The following is a 12,747-nucleotide window of genomic DNA, read 5'->3' on the forward strand; positions in this document are numbered from 1 at the left end:
ATGACGGCGTATTAGGACAATTTTAGGTAAAAAAATAAATAAATTACGGAGCCGGGAGAGGGGGGTAATATTCAGAAAAATATTCTGAGAGTAAACTCACAAATTTACAAGAAAAAAACTCAAATCAGTATGTTGTTTTCTTCTGAATTGGCCAGATTCATGGCAATGTCTCTTCAAAGTCTGGATGCTTATAGAAATGTATGGGCAGACTTTACAGTGGGAATATATGCTGGTTTGTTTTGTTAAAGATGCTCTATACGATATTCAGAGCATTAATATAGCAGCAAACAACTATTTGCTCTGTAAAGATATAGAGGAGTAATGTCTATCTGTGTGTTGTAATCCGAGCTTCTCTGTGTTTTGTTGACATCGCCGGGTTGGCCGTGCGTGCCATTTAGTGCATGTTTGTGCATGTGAATGTGCCCCACTGGCTAGCTCACGGCTGGCATTCTACACTGCTCTCATACGGTGGTTACCGCTGATAACGCCGTCCCAACTGATGCCGCCATTGCGGAAGCGTAGCACCCATCCTCCGGTTTCCCCCATGTTAACACTTTTAGCTCTGTCAGCACCGTTGTTTTCACTGTTAGAGCTGTTAGCATAGCTATGAGCCGCCGGCTCAGCCGTCGCCATGTTGAGAGCCGTGCAGAGGCCCAATCTCTCATTTAGCACCTTTTAGAACGGAAATAAAATCTCTACAAGTGAAACTATGTCAGAGCGTGCACCTGTGTCTCTGGCTGCAACATAATTATGCCCATTTAATTGGAATATTAGGCTACTTTGTTAAGTATGCTTTTCACACTACACACGCATTTTCACAGCAAAACTTGCACTGTACTGTGATATTGTTCCGCTTTTCTCCCCTTTCATACAAAATAATGGGGAAATTTCAACCCAGTGAAAGCATTTTTTTCCCACTAACATTCGAGGATGTTATGTGAGATCTGTGAAGTGTTGTAATGTGTGCACATCTGCATGGTAGTATATAATTCTTTATTTTAAACTGTATTTTGAAATTGTTATCCTGCTAATAATCCCAATTTTTACTAAAAGTATCAGTAATCTTATTACGTCCTTTTTTTCTGTAACTGTAACGGAATACATTTACCTTTTTTGTATTCTAATTACGTAACGCCGGTCAATGTGTTACTCCTAAAGCCTGAGAATTGTTTGTCTGAGCAAATACAGTATATTGCTTTTCAGGTCAAGTAGGTTTTACATACAGTTACATACATAATTGTTCACAAACACGTCATATAAATCTGAAAAATGTAATAAATCATGTAACTAATGGTCACTGAGCCACTGGAAAGCTAACACAGCAGTGATGTGAAGAAAAAGGGCTCAACCCACACACATGTAATGTAACTCAAACACTAGCTTGTTAATTTGTTAACAAATTCAAATATCAGATATGAAAAAGTATTCAGTAATAATAAAATACGAGTATGATTTTGTTTATATTTAACTCATATGTGTATATAAATCAAAATATACTTGAAACATGGCCTACCTACCACTTGATGTCACTATTTTTTTTTACAAATAGAAGAAATCTTGTAAAAAGGAATCCGTAGAGTTGCAGAATGAGAACAAACTTTCACTGCCGTAAGAGTTTCAAGTACATCATGAAAGTCTTTAAGGTCTCACAGAAGATATCACACATACTGTACAAGACTATTTATTTGAAGTTATTACAATCGAGGCATCACAAACAACTTCTACCCATTTTTATGTGATCTAGAGATTTAGTTTGCTTTAGAACATCTTATCAAGTATTTGTTTCTCTGGCTAAACTTGTAATGAATCTCCAAGATAGGAATGGTACTGTATCTATGTTTATGTGCCCGAGAAGAAATGTATTGCATAAAAACATTGCCAAGTTTCACCTCTTTGTTCACCATGTTGTTTAGTGAGAAGCTCCTGAAAACCAGATAGGAAGTAATTACATTTTTAAGTTGTAGCATTATCACCAATAAATCATTGCTGCATTAATTTTGACAACCTAAGAGTAATTGCTTTAAAGCAATCGGACCATCGACCACAACCAAGTTCCTACTCGTATTGTACTGCTGGCTGTTCAAAACAATTGCATGTAAGGATGGAGAGTAAAATAAGAAACATCCTCTCTGTGACAGGAAACAGTGAGGTTTATAATGAAATATGAACTAAATACTGGATGCTAAACTGTGGACTAGCACCATTAAAGATAGGGGAGAGGTAGGAATAGAGGTAGAAATTGGATGTGACGCCCAAAGCAGCATTAATATCATGTGAGTATAATATGATATTAAAAAGTTGAACCCTGGTTAGTGCTATGCTGTACCTTTTGTGGAAGTGTAGATGAAAACACTACATATCTTTTAAACATTAGAATTTTAGCATTGTCATTGTGAGCATGTTGACGTTAGCAATTAGTTCTAAATAAGTACGATTGTGCTGGAGGTTTGTTAGGAAATTTGAACATCAGGCAAGCAACACGTATGTGACCTGCATTTAAATGGGAAAATCTGAATTATCTGAAGTTAATGTCATGTCATCCACCTGAGACAAACGTCTGGACCCCTGTCCTGTTATCATCTGCCAATTAAGTATTTGCCAACTTAAGAATTTGTCAGTATTCAAAGGACAAACTAAAGTCCATAATGGATTCTCTCCCAGCTCGTGTACAGAGCAGGCACAAAAATGACTGCAACATCTTTTGTTCCAGCTTGTCCGCAAGCCTTCAACATCGCTGACAGTCGAAATTTTCCATCAGATATCGGTTATGACGCCATCAGAGAAGGAACAAAAAAAAATAGGAGCAGCAGTTTAGAAATAGCCCACCGTGTATAAAAACTTGCAGAGTGACGAAAACGGCTACTATTGCTTGCCTCGGTGCTGCACGCAGGCACTGCGTCACGCTGGGATTAATGGTTTTTCATGTGGAGGGGTGCACGCTACACTAAGCAGCTGAAGAGATAAAGCCCCCGCAGTGACTCATCACCAGCAGAGAAACAAAATAGCAAAGAGATGGACCCCAAAAAAAAAAAAAGGAGTGGAAGAATGAGAGGCGCTGTTCGTTCATGGGTCTCTCATGAATATTCTAATTGACGGCGTTATCTCTGTGATGATTATTAAGTGTGGCCCACCAGGCTCCACTCCGGGCTAATGTAGTGGAAAGAGAGGGGCTGTGAGAGCTTTAATAGGGGGCTCTTTGTGTTTCTGGATCCTCACACGCTCGTATACTTTATGTATATTGTAGCAGACGTGTGTTTGATCGAACTACGGGTTTGTTCTCACTAATGTGGGTTGAAGTGTTGCTGTGTAGTGGTTTTGTGGTTTAGTGACAGCCTGTCAGTATCCCTGTTGTTGAGCAGCCTTATGCATATATCCCCCTCCTGCACATGTTTCTAATCCCTTTCGATGTTTGCCACAGAGCTGTTTTCCTCTGCATTGCTCATCTCCACCCCTGGCGTTAACTCGCCAGCAACAACAGAGCAGCAGTGTGTCACTGTACTGTACCGACGTCGTCAAAAACCGGGCATACGGAATGATCTTTTACAGGAAACAATAGCTGATGCTGTTAGAAATACATTTATGTTGTGTAACGTCTACACAAGTGTCATGTTTTGATCAGACATGGGTATTTTATTGGTACATTACCCCTTCATGTCCTCAAAGCTTCGACTGCTAAACACACGTTCTGCAGAAAATCACTTAGATTTTGCATAAACTGTGTGATTCAGATTCACATAAAAATAATGCACGACATGCTGTACGAGACGAAGACATTGTTCTGCAACAGCATGTCGTGCATGAACAGATCACCGTGTGTTTGTTGGTAGCCGCTATTGTCTCGAGGCTCTGCTTTTTGTCCTGGTTGCTGCTTCAGCAGAGCCAGCCCTGGGATACATTACAGCGTGGCGTAACACTGATTCGTCTGGACTGGACTGAAGTCACGATTGTGGGTCAGCGTGTTCCTTGTCAGGCATTGTACCGCACATTAACGGACATGCATGCCCTCTCTGTCTCTCTGCAGTATCATTAATGCTGAATTTATCCATCTCTGACTGGATTGTTGCAACTTTGTCCTATTTTTATTAGGGCTGTCAATCGATTAAAATATTTAATCACTGTTCAAAATGTACCTTGAAGGGAGATTTGTCAAGTATTTAATACTCTTATCAGCATGGGAGTGGGAAAATATGCTGCTTTATACAAAAGAATGTATATATTTATTATTGGAAATCAATTAACAACACAAAACAATGACAAATATTGTCCAGAAACCCTCACAGGTAATGCATTTAGCATAAAAAAATATGCTCTAATCATAACATGGCAAACTGATATGGTTGGTACCAATGGAGTCCTTAGGTTGGCGTAGGCGTTATTATCGCGTTAACTTTGACAGCCCTACTTTTTATACATTATGTAAATAAAGCTAACATAAGCTATATTCATGATATCTTGTTCTGAGAGACGGTGAAATGTTCTCTCCAAGCCTGTTTACAGCTGAATGTATTCAAATGTTGTTCTTGAAATGCCCGACGAAATCACCTGCAGTCACATCAGAATTTGTAATTCAAAGCAATCGATCATTCGAAGGGAAACAAAACATCGCAGCTTGATGGCTCCGTGTGCATGTGTGTGTTGTTTTGTTTTTCCCCCTTGTCACTAAAGTGACAGCTCCATCAGCGGGATACGAGAGAGCTATGAGATCCATTCAGAACCGTATCAGTGAAGCAGCACCCCGCTGTTTACTGTTCACTGTTTCCCTCTTCACAGATCATCACTTTTACCAGCCAGTCTGATGTTTGTAGGAAAAAAAACACATCAAGGAAGTAACTGAGATAGTGCAAATTGTCTCGTCCCGAGAGCGAGGCTAAAGTGTGTATTCTCTTCCCTGCAGGTGTTTCGGCCCAGCTGACAAATACCCGTCTGAGGAGGAACACCTCTGTGGGAACTCCCTTCTGGATGGCTCCGGAGGTACGGTAAAACTGGCCTATAAACGCTCCCGCTGCCTCGTCTCTTTCCACTACATTAGCCTGGAGCAGATCCCAGTGGGCCACAGTTAATAATCATCAAGATAACACTGTCAAATACAATGTGCACGGAAAAAAATGGAGTGGACGGCCTCCATCGTTCACCTCCTGTATAATCATAGCTCAGTGCAGCAGCAGTTCATACAGTATACCCTCTGTAGACTCATGTTACATCAAGAAATGATCCCTTCACATCCTCTGGTCCTTTGCTTTTTATGGCAGCTGCTGTGTTGTGTTAAGGGGCAATATAAAGTGAGGTGGTCTCTCAGCTTGAGGTCCTTGATTCATCTGACTGGATTTATTTCTTTTCTTTTGAAAGTCTGTCTCCCTTAAGGAGTGTTTTCTTACTTCTATCAGGCAATAGGGAAGCAGCTGCAGTTTCTGTGTTGTTTCATATGTTACACTTTTCTGGTTGAGCACAGCAGTCCAGAGTCCAAAGGAATTACATAGCTGAAGATTATGATGCACAGATGCAGGACGTAGTGTTCCCTTTATATAGCAAGTTGGAAAGTAAGAGTGCTACTTAATGTGAAAAAATGTAGTATGAAGCCTTTTGTGGCTCCAGAGGGATCTGCACAAAGTCTGATGAACTGTGGGAGTGGAGTTAGAAAGAAGAGAACTCACCAGACCTCTGTAGCTTGTTCCTCATCTCTGCTTGAGGCTCAAGGCTTACATTATCTGCTACAAGCATAACACCCCCGATCTGTTGGCCATCAAGTTGCATTGGGGGTAATGTAGGCGCTAGGGTTGACAAGGAAGAAGAATGAAATAAAAAAAGACAATATCTCTTTTTAGCCGTTAACATGACATTTTCCTTAACCTTCCACCAAAAACACACCAGAGCAGCGGCGAAGTGCGGCAGTGTGACATGTTGACCTATGTTACAAAGAGTTTCTTCCCGCCGGAAACACATGCCTCCTGGTCACAGAAAAATGGAATTATTGTGGTGAGCCGCTCTTTGCCGCTGCATGGTGTGTTTCCAGCATTAACTAAGTGTTTTAACTGTCTAACTTTTTATGGTAGTTGCCATGCACAAACATTGTGAAACTGCCGAATTTAACATTATGCAGGCTTTTGCATAATCATCCACAACCAACATTTTGTCTGACCATAGAGTTGGTAAAACAATGTCCAAAAAACATTTCATGGACTTACAATGAATGAAAGGAGCTAACTAAAACTAAGATATTTGCCTCATACTGAATTGACACTTGTGTTATATTTGCATTTGTTACTTGAGTAAAGTAGTATTAAAGAAGTTTAGTAGATACTTCATCATCAAAAAGATGGTACACCAATGCAAAAAACAAGGACACACTACCAGAACAAGCAGATTGTATAGATTTAGGAATACAACGTCTTGACTGTGCAGTGAAATGATTAAATGTGAAGAAGATTCAGCAACACCGTGTAACACTAACAATTTAACTTGAATGTTAGGAAGTGTTCAGCAAGAGCAGAGGCGAGCAGAGACTGCTTTCATTTATATTTCATTGAACTGAACCCACAACACGTAGTGGCGTCCCATAACCCCTCACCTGCACACTTCAACCTCAACACTGATCAAGACTAGATCAGATGAACCATTAGCAACCTCTGTAAGGAGAAGATGGGTAAATTTATACTCTCCTACAACCACTGCACCTACACTAGTTTTAAATGTGTTTCCTTGCTGTCCCCTGATTTGCTCTTCACAGACAAACTCTGCATATTCAGATCAAAATGGGCATTTTTACATGAGGTTTGCATGCCGTGCAAATTGTGAATTAGAATATAGAATACATGACGTGTCGAGGATTTTAATCTCATTTGTGTAAAATGTGAATCAACAAAGTCGCTAAGGTGGACTCTCTTGAGTAGAAAGTCTTTGGTTGAAACGTTTATTGATGTCAGGAGTGACTTTTGTAAACAAGGAACGACAATATTATTATTACTACAGGAACAAAGTTTTTGAGTTTGTTTTTTTCTGGATAATATTCAGTATTGAATTTACTACACAGACAGAAGATCTGGTTATGTAACTTTGAGTTGTCGGGTAAGTTGTGTTGCATCTGCACAGTGTTTTACATTTTGGATTAGCTTTATTTTTATTTACTTTATTGACTCATGATTTAGGCTAAGAGTTTAAGAGCATATATTTGGCTTTTTTAGGGTTATTTTTGATAATTTAAAGTTATTTTTTTTAACTTTATTGACTGATGATTTATGCTGTGTTAAGAGTATGTATTTGGCTTTTTGGGGATATTGTGATAATTTAAAGTACATTTTTTTTGCTTTATTGACTGGTGATTTATGCTGTGTTATGAGTATATATTCTGCCTTTTTTAAAGGTTATTTTGATAATTTAAAGTACATTTTTTTTACTTTATTAATTGATGATTTATGCTGTGTTTGAGTATATATTTGGCGCTTTTGATGATACATTTTGATCATTTAAATTTGCAAAATAGCCTTCCCGAGGCCTGATATAACTTTTTAAAATTATTTTTATTTTTTTGTTCCTTCTGTTTGTTGTGGAGAGGTATGACAGAATAGTGAGTGATTTGTTTTGTTTTCCGTAAAGGAATGTGTGTGTGCATACACTTGTGTTTCAGGATGTCTTATTGGTGATCTGGTAATGATTTTGTTGTGTACATACTGTAAGTACATGCCTGTTGGGGATTGTGAATACAAATTATATTGATTGCAGACAGTTGACAATCACGGTGAACGTGTGTGTTTGTGTGTGTGTTATGTGTACACATGTCTCCCACTCAGAGATGATTCATATTGTTGATTGGGTACCATGTTGCCCTAAGGACATTGATGATAGACTCTGAGTGTGTGCGCTTGTGTTCGTGCGTGTTTGTGTGTGCGTACTATATTGCCCACAGCTGAAGATGATGAGACTGCAGCTTTGGCTGAACTCTGTTAAACTCTATATTAGGTTCCTTTGATATTTTAATATACATTTTGCTCTTTTACATGTTTGTTTAGAATATGATGTGGGTGCAACGGCTGACAAAATGTAAAAACAATCCACTAACAATGCATGAAAATTGACTCCCTAATAAGGAAGTAGGCCCAAACTTTACAACTTTAGTCCAGAAGTATGTGCTGTATAACAGGATATCAAAACCTTACATCTGTTCTTCTGTTGTTTATAAAGACAGTAGAGATTTTCTTAATACTGCTTATTAGCTTGACATAACTGATAGCTGTCTCTGTAATTCTGTCACAAAATGTTGGTGCTTTCATCATTCATGTCCTCTGCCCTTCTGTGTGTTGTAGGTAATAGCATGTGAGCAGCAGCTGGACTCAACCTACGATGCTCGTTGTGACGTCTGGTCGCTCGGCATCACCGCCATAGAGCTGGGAGATGGAGACCCGCCCCTCTCCGAACTCCACCCAATGAGAGCCCTTTTCAAAATACCTAGGTGAGCCTCCATCACGCCTACACAACACTCTATCATAGTTTATCAGGGGGCTGTGACTTTGACCCTGCCTCTGTCAATTCAGGCTTCTTCTACTGTTCTGAGTGGAAAGGTGCTGATTGGGTTCTAGCTTTAAGGTGACACTGAATGACTCTTCGTTATGGCAAAATGACCATTTATCGACGCATACATGAATGTTTGGAGTCACTAACAGCCTTATTTGTATTTATCTCTCGCAACATGCGTTTCCTATCTCCCGCATTTTCATATAAATGATTAATGATGGTGTCAAAGTAGAGAAACAATAGTGTCTTTATCGTGCTGACATCCTGCATGTTTCTCCCTCTGAAGCGCTTGAACGTGGTGACTTCCTAATTACAACTTATGAACTGAGAAATAAGAGCTCCCTTTGAGAATATGAAGACAAGCACGTATTATACATTAATCTGGCAGCAACAGGCCACAATAGACCAAGCAAGCATGGAATTATAAAACAAGTCCCACCATTTTCATATGACAAAAGGTTCATGAAATGGTCGTCATCCTTGCACACAATTTTTTATATTTTGAACTTACTGTAGCTTTCAATCACTCCACACTGTCCTCACATTTGAAAAGCCAGAAACCAACATAATGTTTGACATTTTTGCTTGATAAATGGCTTTAAAGATTAATACATTATCATTGTTTTTGTTGATTCATTTTCTGTCAATGAAACAAATTCATTCATAATTTCACCTGATACTGTGGAAGAAGTATTCAGATCCTTTACTTAAAGGGAAACTTTGCACCTTTTCAAAGTTTCCCTTTTAGTAAAAGTAGTAATTCCACAGTGTAAATTAGTCATGCATTTAAAATCTTAATTCAAAATATACTTAAAGTACCAAAAGTAAAAGTACTCATTATGCAAAATGGCTCATTTCAGAAAAATGTATATTAAATTACTTGATTATAATTATCAAACCATGTTTATTGGTCTAATTTATTATTAATTATTTATTTACTTTATTTGCTTATTTGTTAATCATGTCTATAGCTCCAGAAAGAAACTAATAAATAGAAAAAAAAGTAGAATATAATACATAATATTTTCAAAAAATAAACAATAAAGCGTCACTAATGTTGTAGCTGGTAAAGGTAGAGTTAATTTCACCTACTTTATATACTGCTGGGTAGCTTAATCTATAACAATATATCACAATTTATTAGTTGATTTATATTATGTGCCAACAATTAGCAAAGTAACTAAAGCTGTCACATAAATGTAGTGCAGTAAAAAGTACAATATTTGCCTCCAAAATGTCGTGGAGTAGAAGTATAAAGTAGCATAAAATGGAAATACTCAAGTAAAGTACAAGTACCTCAACACTGCTGTTTTGTGAAGGCCTGAAAAAAGACAATGCTTTAGACTTACACAACCTTTATTCAACAGTTGAGCTAAAACAAGTTGATTTTTAATTCACTGCTCTGATGCAGACCGTCAGAATGTAAAGACAAGGTATTGCTTTGTTGCTAAAATCCAGAAAAGCCGTCCCCTGCTCCCCAACGCAGTGATTTGCTTCTCCATATAGACAAAGTACAGTCTTTTCATTTCAAATGGCTTTTTTCCGCTGGCAGGGGATTATCCATAAAGCACAGATCCTATCCATCCTGTGGGTGGAGGCTGAGAACACAGACGCCCTTTTCTCATCTGTGTGTTTTTGTGGGCTGAAGGTGAAAAGTAATTGTTTATCGTCTCCCGATTCCAGTGTGAGAGCTGCATAAGCACTTACCGTCACTGTCATCTTACCGGCACAGCACTTTGTCCATCACTGCCTTGAAACGCTGTGCTCCTACACACACACATACACACACATCAGGCTGTGACATAGCTGTCCTGTGTGTGTGTGTGTGTGTGTGTGTGTGTGTGTGTGTGTGTGTGTGTGTTTGCTCTGGGGGTCGTGCTCCACAGGAGACATCACGCAGCTTCCTCACAATCTATGTGACTGCTGCAGCCAGAGCTTCAGGCTGTCTGTTCACACTCCTCACTTCTCTCCTCTCACTGCTCTTGGTTCATTCGTCAAGCAGTCTTGGATAAAAGACACGCTGAGGGCATCGATTCATACACACTATGTCTTACTTAATGTAGGGTAAACACTTAACAGCACCAAATACAAACAGAACATCATCAAGCACAACCCTCATTATGATGTGTTTCCTACAGTGTCTGAATACATTTGTTATCCATTTGTGCTGCTGTTTGCAGTATAGTTTTTATCATATGTATAATATACGAGGGCTAGACTCAATACGACACAATATATACACCAGTACAGTAAAAAAAAGCTTCAGCAATGTTGTATTATATTATATTATACAGTGTTCATGTTATTTTGTCCACAATACACAGTTGTACATCATACATCTTTCAGTAAACTACATCAAGCGTAACTTTATATTCATCTACAAGGTTTCAAATATATATGTTCACTGTATGTGGATATATAACATGTCCTACATACAGTACACAGTACTATGTCTATATAATATATCATACAACATTATGTCCACATGGTATATTATACAACAGACAGTATATATTCTTTTGGACATTCACCACATAGACCTAAACTCACAAAGAAAAAGATATTACAAGTGAAAGAAGTCAGAATAAACATACACAAGCACAAGTAAGACTCTGACTTGTGAGACAGACGTGGACGGATTGGGATGACAGTGTATGTGCAGTCAAATCCCTACTCAGAGCGTCAGACTCTGGAGCAGGTGAAAGATTAAAAGAGCTCTTCTAATTATGCACACGTGTAAAGATTTAAGCTTTTATCCCTCATTATGTGCAAAAGAGACGATTTGAATTTGCCTCACATACTGTACAGAGTGAATTTATTACGGGACACAGTGGGTAATAACAAAGTTTATTTAAGTAAGAGGGGTATAAATGGGTATTTAGAATTAAAATACATCATATTTGTATCCAGGGAATTAAAAACTGTAATTTAAGTGTGACTATGTGCCTCCACTATTTGTCTTTGGGATAAGAAAAACACTTTAATAGTCACTGCATTAGCAGAACAGGCTCCAAATGAATGTCTCTTGCATGTGCTGTCTATATTGGGTGTGTTGTGTGATAAACAGGAGATGCATGTGTTCTCATTAGACCGATTTATCGCTGTCAGAGCCAAAGTGAAAGAGGCCCCGGTACATTAGCAGGCAGCATTGACTTTCCCACCGTTTGCCAACAACCCTCTTGTAAAAAGGTACTTAAAGCAGAACGTGGAATTACAGCAAATTAGCTCAGTTGTTTGCCGGCTGTGAGGCTTGACCTCTTAACGACGTGTGTCTGTTCGAATGAGATTTTTACATGAGAAACTATAAGCTTTTAAGATGTGGTTATATATTTGATAGCAAGTGTCACTGACTATTGCTTTCATGTCATAAAATCAGCTGTATCAATACCACCCAGCTGCACAGGTGGAGCGCCATTTGTTATTGCCTCATGCCACAGCAGAAACGCCTCTGGATGTCCTCGATGATGAATTCACTCCATCGTTCCACTGTGTGCCTCGGTGTGCCTTTTGTTCTCCGGCCCGCCTGCGTAAATCCCATCTCATCTTATCTTTCCATTTATCTTTTCCATTCCCTCCTTTAACAGAAATCCTCCGCCTACTCTCCACCAGCCGGAGCTCTGGTCAGACGACTTTAATGACTTCATCTGCAAGTGAGTGTGGATGCTAGTGTGTTTGTTACGCTTCTGCGAATAATAAATATTTACACTGATGGAACATAACCAGAATCTAAATCCAAGAAATTCATTGCACTCCTCCTCCTCTACCTCTTCTTCTTCTTCTTCCCCTCAGATGTCTGATTAAGGACTTTGAGCTGAGACCAAATGTGCTAGATCTGCTCCGGCATGTGTTCATCAAACAGATTGTTGGCAGAGAGAAAATACTGGCGAAGCAATTGATCGAACTCATTGATCTCAACCAACAAATAGGAGTCATTGATAAAACAAGGTACTGTCGTTGTGTGTGTGTGTGTTTCCTGTCCAAAATCTCACATTACTACGTGAATTTGTGACACGTTCGAACTTCTATTTGTCTAGCAGTATGAGCAGTATACTCACACACTATAAAGTGTTTGATAGATCTGGTTATAAAACCCAAGAAAAACTTTAAGTCTGCAAGCCTTCCTTCCTGTCAGTGGGTTTTATATGGTAGGCTGCAGCTTATCTTTTGCAGACAGTATAATCCAAATTACCCTCCTTGCTGGATGTTTTACAAGCCCCGTCACTCCAACATAAACAACGGCTC

At 38.9% G+C, this 12,747-nt stretch overlaps 1 protein-coding gene across 3 annotated transcripts in view; it reads left to right on the top strand.

Annotated features, from left to right (window-relative positions):
- myo3a (myosin IIIA) overlaps nt 1-12,747 on the top strand; it is a 55,044-nt gene that overhangs the window by 15,340 nt on the left and 26,957 nt on the right. For all 3 annotated transcript variants that reach the window (XM_037757582.1, XM_037757584.1, XM_037757583.1), the window contains exons 6-9: nt 4,895-4,971; nt 8,298-8,443; nt 12,090-12,155; nt 12,295-12,450. In XM_037757582.1, the coding sequence (XP_037613510.1) occupies nt 4,895-4,971; nt 8,298-8,443; nt 12,090-12,155; nt 12,295-12,450 (445 nt within the window). The remainder of the gene's footprint in view (nt 1-4,894; nt 4,972-8,297; nt 8,444-12,089; nt 12,156-12,294; nt 12,451-12,747) is intronic.

This window comes from Sebastes umbrosus, chromosome 21, assembly GCF_015220745.1.
Source record: "Sebastes umbrosus isolate fSebUmb1 chromosome 21, fSebUmb1.pri, whole genome shotgun sequence".
Classification (NCBI taxonomy): Eukaryota; Metazoa; Chordata; class Actinopteri; order Perciformes; family Sebastidae; genus Sebastes; species Sebastes umbrosus.